Here is a 17,561-nt window from a genome sequence, read left to right as displayed (position 1 = left end):
CGGAAGCCCACTCTCAACTCTCAGGCCGCTCCCGTCGCCAGCTGGCCGCGGGAATTCCGGTTCGCCGAAGGCCCACTCTCACAGGTTAGGGTGGGGGCACCCGGGGGCGCCCAACAGGCGGTTCAGGCGGCCGAGGGGGAAACTCCGAACCCCGCCTCAGCCGCGAGCGGAAAATCAGCAGGCGCGCGCCCCTCTAGTTTCCGTCTGTTCGCGGTAAGACGGAAGGGGCGGGGCATCGGAGCCACGCTCTGGATTGGTCCGTGCAAAGGAAGGGGCTCAGTGATTGGGTGAGGTCAGCGCGGCCCTGGTTTGAAGGGGGACGCGAGCATTGCCCTGCTGAGGTGCAAGGCGTCCCGGGAGGGCTGAAGCACGGGCCCCTGCGTACTGTCAGACACCAGAAACGCGAGGAAATCGTTCTGTAGTGCATTGACAACTGTTACACTTTGGTCCTGCCTAGAGCAGACGTCTGTTACTTGTTGATATACTGTAGGTCATGATTGCCCTGTATGATGCACACTGCTAAGCCCACGCAAGAACAACAGACAACAAACGCGCTAACACGCATCAACCAAAAAATTATTTGGGACCCAGCTTCGGGACACATGTCTACCGTTAATCGTTTCTGTATGCGAGTAAAGCTAGTAAAAATGGGAAGATACCTGAGCCTTCTCTCCTAACTTGTCAAACTATCATCCCTTAGGCCTCAGGCCCATCGCTTTCACCTGCTTAGCAACAAGCCCTTAACTATTACTTGACATGGACCTTAAAAGAAATTCACTTTCACACCTTTCGCTTCCCTTTACCTTAAAAAATTTTGTACTCGGCTGGCCCCAATCCCAACTACTACTTGGATACCTGCCCCTCCCCGCAGAAGAATTTATTTCAAAGGACTGCATTGACTCTGCAGCTCCAGGAGAGGGACACGTATGATCGGAGCACACAGGAGCAAATGACGGGTGAAGAGGAGAGAGTGGAGCACATCCTGACTCACCAGGCCTTGAGAATGATATTCCTGATTAGAGCAGCCAGTCCACAGAGAGTACCACATGGCCGGCCCCACTATGAGACATGACTTCCCTCACTGACCCATAGCCCTACAGAGGACAACACCAGAGACATAGTGTGGGAATTGCGCCTGATCTGATCCCGCTACACCGAGGCAAAACAATAAGGGGGTGCAACAGAACAGCAAGGGAACCAAGCAGCAAGGTCCCCAGGGAATGCTGAAGGTAGACTTTGGAGCCAGGGCTTGGCAACCCAACAGACTGGACTGGAAAACACTCAAGGCCAACAAACAGTCCTTGAACTAACTTCAAGCTTTTCTTTCTTGTTGTGTTTTGTTTTTTGTCATTGGTTTGTTCTTGTTTTTTTGTTGTATATTGTTGCTTGGTTTTGCTCTGTCTTGTTTTTGTGCATTTTATTATCTCCACAGGTCTGTCTAAATAAGATAGGCTGGATAAACAATCTGGAGCAGAAAACAATGGGACCTACAGTTCTAGGGGGACATGGGAGAAGGGGAGGTGGGGGAAAAGGTAGTGGTGGTGTTAACAAACCCAGGGACAAGGGAACAAGTGGTCCAAATCGGTGGTGAGGAGAGTGTAGGAGGCCTGGTAGGTTGTGATCAAGGGTAATGTAACTAAGAGAAATCACTGAAACCCAAATGAAGACCAAGCATGATAGTGGGACAAGAGGAAAGTCAATGGAAACAGGAAAGAGCTAGAAGGCAAAGGGCATTTATAGAGGTCTAAATAAAGGCATGTACATAGGCAAATATATTTATATATGGGAATGGGGAAATAGATCTATGTGCATATATTTATAGGTTTAGTATTAAGGTAGCAGAAGGACATTGGGCCTCCACTCAAGTACTCCCCTCAATGCAAGAATACTTTCTTTTATTAAACTAGCATTCTATGATGCTCACCTTCCTGACACAACCACTGAAGACAAAGTCGGTGCATAAGCAAATGTGGTGAAAAAAGCTGATGGTGGCTGGCTATCAAAAGATATAGCGTCTGGGATCTTAAAAGCTTGAAGGTAGACAAGCAGCCATTTAGCTCAGAAGCAACAAAGCCCTGTACATGGAAGAAGCACACCAGTCTGTGTGATCACGGGATGCTGAAGGTATCAGTTATCAGTCATCAAAGAACAAAAAAATCATATTATTTTGTGCTCACTTCCCCTGATATGACCACTGAAGACAAATGGGTGCATAAGCAAAAGTGGCGAAGAAAGCTGATGGTGCCTGGCTATCAAAAGATATAGCGTCTGGGGTCTTAAAAGCTTGAAGGTAACAAGCAGCCATCTAGCTCAGAAGCAACAAAGCCTACATGGAAGAAACAAACCAACCGGTGCGATCATGAGGTGTCGAAGGGATCAGGTATCAGGCATCATCAGAACAAAAAAGTCTTATAGTAAATGAGGTTGGAAATGAGGAGTGGAGACCCAAAAACCCATTTGTAGGCCACTGGATATCCCCTTACAGAAGGTTCTCAAGGGACGAGCCAGTCAGAATGCTATGTAGCAACGATGATGAAACATACAACTTTCCTCTAGTTCCTAAATGCTTCCTCCTCCCCGACTATCATGATCCCAATTCTACCTTACAAATTGGTTAGACCAGAGGATGTACACTGGTACAGATAGGAACTGGAAACACAGGGAATCCAAGGCGGATGATCCCTTCAGGACCAGTAGTGTGAGTGGTGATACTGGGAGGGTGGGTTGGAAAGGGGGAACCGATTACAAGGATCTACATGTGACCTCTTCCCTGGGGAACAAACAACAGAAAAGTGGGTAGAGACGTTGGACAGGGCAAGATATGACAAAAGAGTAACTTATAAATTATCAAGGGTTCATGAGGGAGGGAGAGGGGCCAGGGAGGGGAAAATGAGCTGATGCCAGGGGCTTAGATGGAGAGCAAATGCTTTGAAAATGAGGGCAATGAATGTACAAATATGCTTTACACAATTGATGTATGTATGCATTGTGATAAGAGTTGTATGAGCCCCTAATAAAATGATTTTTTTAAAGAAACAAAACAAAGTAATGATTAAAAAAAATTTTTTTTTGTATTCTTCCCTACCATCTGAGGTGGGTCACCTATTTTCCAAAGTTAATTCTGCCACTCGGTTCGCTCAATGGCTATAGAATATTTGAGAAGTGCCACAAACTTGGGAGGGTAAAAAAGGAAAAAAGCAAACGTTTTGATGTTGTATTGTCAAAAGCCTTTGATATAGTAAGAAATTTTCTTTCCACTTTTTAAACTCCACCCCTGGATCAGCTCCAGCTACACCCCTCCATCCCTACCTGACGACTAATGTGTGATATTCATGATCTGAATGTCAGTGGGACTTTTCACAGCACCTACTGTGTGTTCAACATAAGACAGGAGAAAAGAACTGAGTTCTCTCTACTTTCTTGGAACTGATAACATCTTAGGGTGATTTTTATAGCATATGAGTTATCTCTCAATAAATAGAAAAACCAGACTGTTTTTGAACACGACATAAGTTTAAACATTTCCTTCTCATGAGGTCAGCCTGAGGGGAGAGACATTTGATCACTTTTGACATCTCCCATAACACTGCTCAGCTATCATGTCCACTCCTTTCCTTCTGCCTATAAAAATGCTATATCTCCCACATCCAAATAAACCTTCACTAACTATATTAAGTCACCCTTCAGTCTCCTTCCCTTCATTGCCTCCACTTTTATGCCTTTTCATCGATTCCACCTTGTCTAGCTTGGCCATGATCACTATTTAACCTCAATAATCAGGAATGGCAAATCTGTTGCAAAAGACCTATTTATCTTACACTGTCCACTGTCTCCTCCATTCACCTACTTTCTTTGTTCTTCCAGGGTGGGGGTGCTTATACATTGATCGTTGCCATCAGTTCTCCCTTTCTTCCCCTTCCTGTTATCGCTACTCCCGTTACTGTTTCTGAGGGATTTATCTGTCCTGGATTCCATGTGTTAAGGGCTCTTATCTATGCCAATGTACATGCTCCAGTCTACCCAGATTTGTAAGGTAGACCTGGGTCATAATAGTGGTGGGAAAGCATGCCAAAACTAGAGTAATGTGAGTTTTGCCAGTACTATACTGCACCCTGGATGACTCCTTCCTTCCTTGTGACCCTTCTGTGAAGAGATATCCAATTGTTTATAAATGGGTTTTGGGTCTCCACTGAAACCGTTTCACACAGATATGATTGTTTTGGTTCTTCCAATGCCTGCTCCCGCCCGACACATCACAATCACACAGGCCGGTGTGCTTCTTCTATATGGGATTTGTTACTTTCCTGCTAGATGGCTGCTTGATTAACCTTAAGCCTTTAAGACCCCAGATACTGTATCTTTTGATAGCTGGGCACCATCAGCTTTCTTCACCACATTTGCTTATGTACACATTTTGTCTTCAGTAATCATGTTGACAACGTTAATATTACAGTGCCAGGTTAGTAGAATAAAGTGTTCTTGTGTTCAGGGGACAGATTTATAACTTCTAAGGTAGATATTAAATAGCCTATTTAGATATTCATGACAAAAGCTTATGACAAGCAATGACAGGTAATTTGCTTAAAAACAAAAAAGGGGTAGGGAGGGAAAGACTAGTCATATGTTTTACTGCTGAATACACAAAGTTTTATTTTACATATTAGTTAGCTGCAACATTAACCAGTAAGTATGACAAAGCTTTAAGTAACCTAAGACCATTACCAGTTCAAAATATTTATAGAACAAGATACTTTAAATGTTCTTATACAAATTTTATTTCATTAAATCAATGAAGCAAACACACCTCTGATACAGAAGCATAAACATGTTTAGGTTTCATACTGTGTTCTAGTTAGTTGTAACATGCAGCAGAGAATCTAAATTAGAAGTCTTCTGGAAGAAGATGAAGGGGAAAGAAAGTAACTGGAATGTAAGCAGTTGAGTATGCGTTTGAAATGTTACATCGGTGTTTTCAACCCCTTCCTCTCAGGTAATGAGTTAAGAAGCCTTCTGGGAGGGTGAGGATCCTGAAGACTAGAAGTATGGACACCGAGAAAGAGCGCTCTACCAGAAAAAGAAGAGGAGGAAGAAGGAGCTGAGCATAACGACCATTTCGAACCAGCTTGCTGGGAATCCAGAGAGGGAAAGAAATACCTGAAATGATGACAACAAAAACGAAACACAAAACAACAGGAAACATAAAAAGAGTGAATGCAAAGAGGAAGAAAAAAAACACAAGCAGAAAAAACAGAACCAAAAGAGGTTTAGTATTGGTTCATGCCAAAACTAACAGAACATAATAGTAAGAATCAAGACCCTTTTTCAAATCAAGACTTTTAAGTACAGAAACTTGGAAGAAATACAATCTTGTTAAATTTATTTTTTAATTATTAGTATGCGTTTTACAAAGATATTTTATTAACTTAAAACATTTTGTCAAAACTTTATTTGAAATTATCCTATAAACTTACAAATGTAGTAAGCTTTTTCTTTAAGTTTTTTATATGTAGCAGCAGCAGGCACATATTTTTAGTGCATACATGATACTGAGAAACAATTAATATACAATTATCACAATATGGTGAGCTCTTGGAACACTCTGAAGAAATACAATTAAGGATCATAGTTGTTTTTCCTACAAAAACCTCAAAATCAACACAGAATTTTGGTAAGTAAACATGCCAGGAATTGTGATGTCATAAAACTCAAACTCACTGTCATGGGGGCTTAAACATTTTTTTTTTGATTAAACATTTTTGTGGAAATATTTCATTCTCTTTCGATTCCTTTGTCAACAAACTCTTTGAAGTCTTCTTGTTTTATTATACTGATGTCATTTTATCGTACTGGTAATACTTATGCATTTTAAGATAGAGATTTATAGCATGATTACCACAATCAATACTTATAAGACAAAAAAAAAATAATTGAAACAGTCAACCAAATTAAGAAACATCTAGGACATCGAATTAACTGTGTGCATATACGATGTTCGGAAAATTTTAACTGTTTCTCAAATTATAGTATATTTCTAAATTTTCACTTTAAGGAAGGATCAAGCCATGAAATCACAACATAAAACATACAAAGACATATTAGAAACATTTCAGTTCTTAGTGGTTACTATTCTTTAAGTGTACAAGTCTTTTTATTTTATTGCCAAATTATATCTGAAGCAATACGAACTGCATAAAATGGCTACAAGCCATATAAATTACTTTAATTTTACTATTGCTTCTCTCACACTTTTACTAGTATTCTTAAATGTTACAAAGAAATAACAAAATTGTACTAAGTGTACAAACCAACTATATAAAGTGTAAACAAATTAGTACTCCATAGTCTTTATGATTATTTATTAAATTTTCAAAATGAAATTATAAAAATGTATCACTTAGTTTACTGTTAGAAAACAAAAGATAAAGCTTATATTCTCCAAATGGAATGAAGTGATATGTTTACTATTCCCAATTAATGTCAGGATATTAACAATCTTTTTAATTTTTACACGCATTAGTTCCATGCTCAAACTGTCTTACTGACATTTTCTTAACAAAAACTCTACGTTTATATTACAAAAGTTTCAAATAGTGTCAATGTACTGTCTAGTACAGAAAAGGAATATACATTTATTTTTTGATAGGGCTTTTCATTGCATTTAGTAATATGGAGGCTGCTGGTGTATCTGGGAGAGGACGGATTTCGCTGGTAAGTGAAAAGGAGTTTGATTCCATTCCTGTATGCATGTAAGGAAGCGGCAGCAAAACAGCAGGTACTCCAACTAGCCTGTGCTCAGCTGTGCTTTCTGTGAAAGGGTGTAATACAAATGGAGACGGGAAAATGCATCAGAGATCTAATAACATGGTTATTGGTATAAGAATACAGATAAAAAATTCAAAGAAACAAAAATACATATGGGAATGCAGTGGCGGTAGAAATGAAATACCTGCTTCTAAAAAATAACACCAATATTCTCTTACTTCGGAGAAGTAGACCTTAGGAGACAGGGTAGAACTGCCTCTGTGAATTTCCAAAAGTGTAACTGTTTACTGGAGTTTACTGAAAGCCCCATTTTTCTCCCTCGGAGTGGCTGGTGGTGTCCAACTGTAGACCTTGCAGTTATCCCAGTGTGTAACCACTATGTTACCAGGGCTCCTTAGTATCTCTACAGTAACCCAAAAATGCTTTGATGAAAGTATATGAAATCTCAAATAAATAATGACTTCACTTTAAATCTTTAATACATAGTTGATGAAACTTTAAACCAATTTCTCTTCTTTAAGGTAACAATAAGCTAACTACAGAACAAGTTCAGACAGTGTTTTGCAGTCTTCTGAATTTTATTCCAAAATTTCATGAAGACGATTTAAAATTAAAGTATTACATATTTATAGATTTAACATTTGAAATCAAAACTATGGGTTAGACCACATCATTTGTTTACTAAAATGAACAAGAATCCAAAATGTTAAATATTCTAGAATTAAGAAGTTAGAATTTTCCATTTCCTCATCATCTCCATTAAAAATTTAAATACACAAGCCAATTGTGTTTAAAACACAAGTTTGCTATGCATCAAAGGCCCCAGTACTAACAAAGGCACTACAATGCTATCTAGACTAAACCCTCACTGGTAATCCAAATTATGTCTCTCAAAAGCTTCATCAATGTAAAATCTTTATTGAGTTTGCATCAAAAAATAGAATACTCAATCGGTTTCAAAATGTACGTTAGTTTATTCATTAACCACCTAACGCAAAGAGGCAATTCTACCCTGTCCTGATAGGGTCTCTAGAGTCAGAATTAACTCAATGGCAGTGAGTTTGTTTAAAACTGGCCTTTAGATATTAAGACTTAGTGTAACACATGACAAAATAATAATAAATTATGAATTATGAGGGGTTCATGAGGGAGGGTGGAGAGGAGAAGGAGGGGGAAAATGAGGAACCGATATTAAGGGCTCAAGTAGAACAATGAGAATAATGATGGCAACAAATGTACATATGTGCTTGACACAATGGATTGTGATAAGAATTATACGAGCCCCCAATTTAAAAAAAAGATTGGGTAAGCCAAATAAAAATCTAACAAAATGAATTTTTAAACCCTAAAACCACTGCCATCGAGGCAATTCTGACTCATAGTGATCCTATACAGTGTTTCCAGATCTGTGCATCTTCACCAGAACAGTGTCTCAAATTTCCCCCTCACAGAAGTTGGTGCTCATTAGCAGCCAAACCAAGCTCTTTTTAAAACTCAATTATAATTATGTTGTCAATGTATTCACCCCATCTTTTAAAACATGAAATATTACGTCTATAGGATAGTTATATTCCTGGAAAGACAATGACTTCTAGTTTTCCCACAAAACAGCCTACCTGCCAGCAGATGATCCATTTAATGAATTTTGCAGATTTGGGATGTTTGAACTTAGGGAAGGATTAACATTTCCTTGTTGAGAATTCCCATTGACTGGGCTCCCGTTACCTTTCAAAATCCCAGTACACTTCCAATTGTCCATATAATTAGCTGAAAGAAAAATGGTTAAATAACGATGTTAGGAATACCATATCCTTTAATTTTAAAAATGAGAAAAGCCCGCCACACTAAGGCAAAACATTAAGGGGGTGCAACAGAACAGCAAGGGAACAGAGTAGCAAGGTCCCAGGGAATGCTGAAGGTGGACTTTGGGACCAGGGCGTGGTAACCCAACACACTGCACTGGAAAACACTTCTAAAGGCCAACAAACAGTTCTTGAACTAACTACCAGCTTTTCTTTCTTACTGTATTGTATTTTGTTTTTTTGTCATTGGTTTGTCAATGCAAGAATAATTCTAGAATACTTCTGTTAAATTGGCATTCTATGATGGTCACCTTCCTGACACAACAGCTGAAGACAAAGTCAGTGAATAAGCAAATGTAGTGAATAAAGTTGATGGTGGCTGGCTATCAGAAGATATAGTTGTCTGGGGTCTTAAAGGCTTGAAGGTAAATAAGCGGCCATCTAGCTCAGAAGCAACGAACCCACATGGAAGAAGCCCACCAGCCTGTGTGATCACGAGGTGCCGAAGGGATTAGGTATCAGGCATCAAAGAACAAAAAATCTTATCATTGTGTGCTCACCTCCATGATATGATCGCTGAAGACAAATGGGTGCATAAGCAAAGGTGGCAAAGAAAGCTGATGGTGCCTGGCTATCAAAAGATATAGCATCTGGGGTCTTAAAGGCTTGAAGGTAAACAAGCGGTCATTTAGCTCAGAAGCAACAAAGCCCACATGGAAGAAGCACGCCAGCCTGTGCGATCACGAGGTGTCGAAGGGATCAGGTATCAAGTATCATCAGAACAAAAAATATTACCATAGTGAGTGAGGTGGGGGGGGCGTTCGGTGGAGACCCAAAGCCAATTTGAAGGCCACTGGACATCCCCTTACAGGAGTCTTGGAAGAGACGAACCAGTCAGGGTACAATGTAGCAATGATGAAACATATCATTTTCCTCTAATTCCTAAATGCTTCCTCCTCCCCTATTATTATGATCCTAATTCTAGCTTAAAAATCTGGTTAGACCAGAGAATGTACACTAGTACAGATAGGAACTGGAAACACAGGGAATCCAGGGCGGATGATCCCTTCAGGACCAGTGGTATGAGTGGTGAAACTGGGAAGGTGGAGGGAGAGTGGGTTGGAAAGGGGGAACCGATTACAAGGATCTACATGTGACCTCCTCCTTGGGGGATGGACAACAGAAAAGTGGGTGAAGGGAGACGATGGACATGGCAAAATGAAAAAAACATAATGATTTATAAATTATCAAAGGTTCGTGAGGGAGAGGTTAGTGGGAAGGGAGGGGGAAAACAAGGAGCTGATGCCAGGGGCTTAAGTAGAGAGCAAATGTTTTGAGAATGATGAGGGCAAAGTCTGTACAAATGAGCTTCACACAACTGATGTATGTATGAATTGTGATAAGAGTTATATGAGACCTAATAAAAAATATATATATTTTTTTGGCTGCACACCTCCATGATAGGATCGCTGAAGACAAATGGGTACATAAGCAAATGTGGTGAAGAAAGCTGATGGTGCCCGGCTATCAAAAGAGATAGTGTCTGGGGTCTTAAAGGCTTGAAGGTGAACAAGCGGCCATCTCGCTCAGAAACAAATAAGCCCACATGGAAGAAGCACACTGGCCAGTGCGATCATGAGGTGCCCAAGGGACCAGATATAAGGCATCATGCAAAAAAAAAAAGATATGTGTGTGTATGTATGTGTATTTATGTGTATATGTATATATGTATGTGTATATATATATTATATTAAATGAAGGGGGAAGTGCAGAGTGGAGACCCAAGGCCCAAGTGTCGGCCAATGGAGATCCCCTCATAGAGGGGCTTAGGAGAGGAGATGGGTTAATTAGGGTGTGAGGTAGTATCGATGAAGAACACAGCTTTCCCCCAGATCCTGGATGCTTCCTCCCCCCAACTACCATGATCCGAATTCTACCTTGCAGGGCTGGATAGGACAGAGGCTGTACACTGGTACATATGAGGGTTGGAGATACAGGGAATCCAGGGTGGATGATACCTCCAGGACCAAGGGCGTGAGGGACGATGCTGGGAGAGTGGAGGGTGAGTGGGTTGGAAAGGGGGAACTGATTACAAGGAGCCACATGTGACCTCTTCCCTGGGAGAGGGACAGCAGAGAAGGGGGGAAGGGAGACCCCGAATAGGGCAAGATATGACAAAATAACGATGTATAAATTACCAAGGGCATATGAGGGAGGGGGGAAAAGGGAGGGAGGGGGGGAAAAAAAAAAGAGGACCTGATGCAAGGGGCTTAAGTGGAGAGCAAATGCCTTGAGAATGATTGGGACAGGGAATGTATGGGTGTGCTTTATACAATTGATGTATGTATATGTATGGATTGTGGTAAGAGTTGTTGGAGTCCCTAATAAAATGTAAAAGAAGAAAAGAGAAAAAAATGATTAGGGCAAAGACTGTACAGATGTGCTTTATACAATTGATGTATGTATATGTATGAACTGTGAAAAGAATTGTATCAGCCCCAATAAATTGTTTAAAAAAATAAAAATAAATAAAAATAAAAATTAAAAAAAATAAAAATGAGAACATGTACCTCAAAAAATTTAATTGTTGTATACATCAGAAGATTTAATGTTAAAAGGTCAAAAACAACTGACAAGAGTGGGAGTAAATTTAGGGGTGGCATACACCCAATAAAGGTCTAAATTTTATAACCTATTTCTCCAATTTAACAAACAAGAAGAACAACCCAATCAGAATTTAGGCAAAGGATTGGAACTGCTATTTCTTGAAGGAAGACATTCAAGTAGTCAACAAAAACATGAAAAAAATGTTCCAAGTTCTTAGTCATGTTGTTTTATTACTAGTTGCCACCAAGCTGGTTCAGACTCATGGTGACAGTAGGCACAAAAGAATAAAACATTATCCAGTCCTGCACCATCCTCGTAGTCTTGTTATGTTTGAACTACTGCGTCAATCAATCTCAATGAGGGCTTTCCTTTTTCACTGAGCTATCTAAGCATGATTTTCATTCCAGAAATTAGTCTTCCCAGATAACATGTCTGAAATTCATGAGAAGTTTCACCATCCTCACTTCTAAGAAGCTTATGGATATACTTCTTTTAAAGACATTCATTTGGTACTTTCAATATTCTTTGCCAACACAATTCAAACACACATCTTAATCCTATAAAAATGGCAATGTGCAGTGGGGGATGGGGGGAACTAGGAGTTGTTGATAGTATAGAGAAAGAAGAAATAGGACCCTTCATTAAATGTTGGTGGGAATGTAAAATAGAACAGCCGCCATGAAAAATAGTTAGCAGTTCTTGAAAATGCTGAACATATAATTCCACATATGACCCAACTTATAGGTGTGGATTGTTGTTGGCAAGTCTTCCCTGACTAATAGTGATCCTCTGCTCCACAGAACAGATCTATAAGGCTAAGTCAAGAAGTATTGGTTTAAAATCATAGACACCTTAAATAAAAATATTAAACTGTAATCACTGTTTATCAATGTATCATCCAGCGAGGTGTATACACGACTGTGGTGGTTTTCCATTCCTCTAGAACTTCCCCATACAATTCCACAGGCTGATCTACATTGCGTGTTGCAGGTTAGCACACCCCTAATGCACACATTTCTTGATTCTAAACAAGAGCAGTATGCCTGTCACGCCTGCCTCTTAAGCAACATGCAAGTTCTGCGTAACCACAGTGAAGTGTTCTGGAGTTCCTATTCTTTTCAAGGGTGAGCCATAATTTGGTATGATCCACAGTCGAATGATTTAACATAGTCAATGAAATAAAAGTAAACATTTCCCTGGTATCCTCCATCAAGATCCAAGTGATATCAGCAATGATATCCTTCTGAATCCAGCCTGAACTTTTGGCAGTTCTCTGTCAATGTAATGTTACAACCAGAGTTTGACCATTCTATCGAGTCACCTTTGGAATGGACACAACTACGAATCTCTTCTAGTTAGTTGGCCAACTAGCTGTCTCCCAAACTGCTTGACATAGAAAAGTGAATGCTTCCAGTGCTTCATCAGCTTAGTGGAACATTTAAATTTGTATTCCATCTATTCCTGAAGCCCTGTTTTGGCTAATGCTTTAACTGCTGCTTGAATTTTTTCCTTCATGTCCATTAGTTCTTGCTCATATTCTACCTCCTAAAATGGGGGCATGTTGACTAGTTCTTTTTGTCAGAGTGACTCTGTATTCTATCTTCTTTTGATTCATTCTGCGTCAGTCAATATTTTGCCGATGGATATTTTCAATATTGCAAGTGAAGGCTTACATTTTTTCGGGAGTTCTTTCAGTTTCAGACAAGATGAGTTTATTCTTCTTTCTGGGTTTTATTATATTTTATTTTGTCTTTCCTTTGAAATTTTCTGTTCAGTTCTTTGAATTCATAATTTCCCCCATGTGTGTTAGCTGCTCTGTGGTTAAGAAAGAGTTTCAGAGACAAGTCGACAACCACTTAGATCTTTTCTTTCTTTCCTCTCTTTTCAAGGACACTCCAATACAAATCTTTCTCCTTGAGAGCGGCCAGTGGATTCATGCCAGTTAACACAGATATAATTTTGAATCTTAAGTACGTGATCCCATGATGACGGTAGATTGACTAAGGTCAAAAGGATCCATTAGAAATTCCAGAACCAAGCTGCAGCAATCTCAATGTCAAATGATCACACAATTCTCATTTAGCTTTGTATTCTAAAGAAACTCTTGGGATTGATGATTTCACTATTTTGAACAATTGGGGGTGGGGGGAAAAGATACTAATTTTTTTAGTATAGGCTGGCTAAAGCCATTAATCATTAAAATGGAGATAATTTTGTCCTATGCTGATTTTGTAGAGCAGATAAACAGCTATACCTGTAACTAAGGTTTCTCTAATGCACATTCTGTTTAAAATTTGCTTTGTTTCACATAAAAACTTAAAATAACAATTCAAGAAGTCATTATACTATGAAATAAGTAAAATGAGGATTAAAAAGAATAAAGTGTTTCATTCTAACATGGAAATATAATTACTTCTTCACTGAAATCTTACCTTTCCACAATCTTACACAGCCATCATCCCCTGAAGATGCCAGTACAGTTCCTGTTATATTCCAACTCACTCGCCAGACTTGAGAATTATGATTATCAAACTGAGCCACTATGTGAATCTCAAATTTTGTAGGTCCACCAGAGGAAGTAAGTTCTTTCCTGTTAATTAATGATACACAGATTATTCACAAAGCTACCTTAAGTTTACTCTAAACTGATTGCTAATTACAAGTTCCAAATCAGTTAGTATTGAACTAAATAAAACACAAGTAAGAAAATATAAAGCAACCATTTACAGAGGTCTAAATACAGGTGTGTACATATGTAAATATAGTTATATATGACGATGGGGAAACAGATCTATGTAAATATATTTATAGGTTTAGTATTAAGGAGCAGATGGACATCAGGCCTTTACTCAAGTACTCCCTCAATGTAAGAACACTTTGCTCTATTAATCTGGAATTCCATGATGCTCACCTTCCCAACACGATCGCTGAACACAATGCAGGTGCATAAGCAAATGTGAAGAAAGCTTATGGTGCCCGGCTATCAAAAGATATAGCGTCTTGGGTCTTAAAGGCTTGAAGATAAACAAGTGGCCATCTAGTTGAGAAACAACAAAGCCCACATGGAAGAAGCACCCCAGCCAGTGTTACCACGAAGTGTCGAAGGGATCAGTTATCAGGCATCAAAGAACAAAAAATATCATTGTGAATGAGGGGGACTGCAGAGTGGAGACCCAAAGCCCATCTGTAGGCAACTGGGCATTCCCTTACAGAAGGGACTTGGGGAGGAGACGAGCCAGTCAGGGTGTAGTATAGCAATAATAAAACATACAACTTTCCTCTAGTTCTTTAATACTTCCCACTCCCCTACCCCAACTATCATGATCCCAACTCTATCTTACAAATTTGCTTGACCAGAGGATGTACACTGGTATAGATAAGAGCTGGAAATACAGGGAATCCAGGACAGATAAACCCCTCAGAGCCAATAATGATACTAGTGATACCAGGAGGGGAAGGGGAAGGTGAGGGGAGAAAGGGGTAAATGATCACAATGACCTACATACAATCCCCTCCCTGGGGGACAGACAACAGAAAAGTGGGTGGTGAAGGGAGACATTGAACAGTCTAAGACATGAAAAAATAATAATTTATAAATTATCAAGGGTTCGTGGGAGAGGGAGGGGAAAATGAGGATCTGATGCCAGGGGCTTAAGTGGAGAGCAAATGTTTTGAGAATGCTGATGGCAATAAATGAACAAATGTGCTTTACACAATGGTTGGATGTATGGATTGTGATGAGTTGTACGAGCACCCAATAAAATGATTTATTAAAAGAAATCCATATTACAGATGAGTTTCCTTTGATCTCTTATCTTCAAGTAAAAGTAAAAAATGTCAAGTGTTTTCACACTAGTAATTTTTTTAAAACTTACCTCACAGGTTTTAATGTAAAAATCCTTACATCTTTGGTTGCTACAGCTAGAATATGGAACGACCTTCCTAAATTTGGTGCAAATGCAATATCATGTACCAGATCGGTGACTGTCATAAGAGTTTCTGCTTTTGCATATTTTCTAATGAAAAAACAACAACAAAACATTACCATTAAATTTCAGTGACAAAAGAGCCCTACATTTCCATGTTACACAATTTTTTTTCCCAACACTACTCATACTTTTTATTTGAATATGGGCCCCAAGAAGCTGTCTAAATCCTAACCTCAAAAACCATTAATGTGGATATAATTGAGAACTTCAAAGGGAGACCCCTTTGACTCTAAATCCAGTGACCTTGTAAAAGATGTTTAAAAAAACACATAGAAACACTGCTATCAAAGTTGAATTCAACTCATAGCAACCTCACAGAACTGAGTAGAACTGCTCCTTTGGGTTTCTGAAACTGTCAATATTGACAGAAACATAAAGCCTATCTTTTTCCTACTGAGTGACTGGTACGTTTGAATTGCTGATCTTGTGATCAGTAACCCAACACCACCACAAAGGCTCCTTTTAAAAGATTTAAGAGAAACACAAACGTAGAAAATGAAGGCATGTAAAGATGGAAACAGCAAAGCAACCAAGTATTAGGCTCAAAGAACAAAAAAATCACATCATTGTGAATGAGAGGGAGTGCTGAGTGGGAGCCCAAAGCCCATTTGTAGGCCACTGGACATCTGCTTACAAAAGGGTCTCAGGGAGGAGACGAGCCAGTCAGGGTGTGATGTAGCAACGATGAAACATACAACTTTCCTCTAGTTCCTAAATGCTTCCTCCTCCCCCACTATCATGATCCCAATTCTACTTTACAAATTTGTCTAGACCAGAGGATGTACACTGGTACAGATAGGAACTGGAAACAGGGAATTCCTTCAGGACCAGTGCTGAGAGCAGCAATAAAGGGAGGGTGGTGTAGAAAGGGGAAACCAATCACAAGGATCTACAAATAATCTCCTCCCTGGGGGGATGGACAACAGAAAAGTGGGTGGAGAGAGAAGTCAGACAGTGTACAATATGCCAAAAATAGTATTAATTTTAAAATTATCAAGTTCATGAGAGAGGAGGGAGTGGGGAGGGAGGGGTTAAAATGAGGAGCTGATACCAAGGACTCAAGTAGAAAGCAAATGTTTTGAGAATGATGATGGCAACAAATGTCCAAATGTGCTTGACACAATGGATGTATGGATTGTGATAAGCGTTGTAATAGCCCCCAATAAAATGATTTTTTTTAAAAGATGGAAATAGAAGGAAGTGATGTAGTCACAAGGAAGGAACACTTGTAATGAGAAAACTGAGGATGCCAAGAAGAACTCTCCACTAAAGCCATCTGGGGTGTGTGGTCGGCAGAAACCTTCACTTTAGACTTCAGGGCCTAAAAGATTTATATTATTTCAATTGCTTAAACGACCCAATTTGTGGTACTCTGCTATGACAGACATTAGTATCTTTTTAAAGAAAAAGATCATTAAAATTCCTAGTATTTGATTGTAAACAAAAATAGAACTGGTTGAGAGTAGAAATTTATTTGAGAAAAATTACTGAAAACCTAATGCAGTTCAAACATGATAGTGGTATGGGAGGAAAGTAAAAAGAAATAGAGGAAAGAACTAGGAGGCAAAAAACATTTACAAAGGTAGAAATATACGCATATATATGTAAATATATTAATATATATCAATAGGGATATAGGTCCATGTACATATATTTAAATGTTAAGTATAAAAGTAGCAGACGGACATTGGATCTCTACTCAAGTATTCCCTCAACGCACGAACACTTTGTTCTAGTAACCTGGCATTCTGCGATGCTCACCTTCCCAATATTGTCGATGAAGAAAAAAATGGGTGCATATGCAAATGTGGGGAAGAAAACTGATAATGCCAGGCTATTAAAAGATATTGAATCTGGGGTCTTAAAGGCTTGAAGCTAGATCCGTCGCAGCAGAGTTCCTGCCCTGCTGCTTTGTGTTCGCTGCGCTGCCATCGCAACTCGACAATGCAGATCTTTGTGAAAACTTTAACCGGCAAGACCATCACCCATGAGGTCAAGCCCAGTGACACCACTGAGAATGTCAAGGCAAAGATCCAAGACAAGGAAGGCATCCCACCTGACCAGCAGAGGCTGATCTTTGCAGGGAAACAGCTGGAAGATGGCCGCACCCTGTCTGACTACAACATCCAGAAAGAATCAACTCTGCACCTGGTCCTGCGCTTGAGAGGAGGTGTCTAAGTTGTGCCTCCTTTTAAGCTTTCAACAAGTTATATTGCACTTTCCTTTGAATAAAGTTGTTGCATTCCCAAAAAAAAAAAAAAGGCTTGATGCTAAACAAGAGGTCATCTATCAGAGAACAAGAAAGTCCACATGGAAGAAGCACACCAACCTGTGTGATCACCAAGTGTCAATAGGATCAGGTATCAGAAGACCCAAAACAAATAACTGTATTGATGCAAAT

The 17,561-nt window shown here is 39.5% G+C and overlaps 2 protein-coding genes across 7 annotated transcripts in view; both read right to left on the bottom strand.

The window, feature by feature from the left end:
• CEP192 (centrosomal protein 192) overlaps nt 1-216 on the bottom strand; it is a 141,997-nt gene extending 141,781 nt beyond the window's left edge. For all 5 annotated transcript variants that reach the window (XM_075529886.1, XM_075529890.1, XM_075529889.1 and 2 more), the window contains exon 1: nt 1-216. This exon is cut by the window's left edge and continues 54 nt beyond it. The gene's annotated coding sequence lies outside the window, so the exon portion shown is untranslated.
• A 4,431-nt stretch (nt 217-4,647) lies between these two features.
• Nucleotides 4,648-17,561, bottom strand: part of SEH1L (SEH1 like nucleoporin) — a 35,022-nt gene continuing 22,108 nt past the window's right edge. Inside the window, exons 5-8 of one of the 2 annotated variants that reach the window (XM_075529894.1) lie at nt 15,047-15,187; nt 13,604-13,761; nt 8,379-8,529; nt 4,648-6,805 (exon numbers count right to left, since the gene is read on the bottom strand). In XM_075529894.1, coding sequence (XP_075386009.1) covers nt 6,793-6,805; nt 8,379-8,529; nt 13,604-13,761; nt 15,047-15,187 — 463 coding nt within the window. In that variant the 3' untranslated portion in view covers nt 4,648-6,792. The remainder of the gene's footprint in view (nt 6,806-8,378; nt 8,530-13,603; nt 13,762-15,046; nt 15,188-17,561) is intronic. The other variant, XM_075529893.1, reaches the window with a different exon arrangement.

This window comes from Tenrec ecaudatus, chromosome 13, assembly GCF_050624435.1.
Source record: "Tenrec ecaudatus isolate mTenEca1 chromosome 13, mTenEca1.hap1, whole genome shotgun sequence".
NCBI lineage: Eukaryota > Metazoa > Chordata > Mammalia > Afrosoricida > Tenrecidae > Tenrec > Tenrec ecaudatus.
This window is presented reverse-complemented; position numbering and strand designations above follow the sequence as displayed.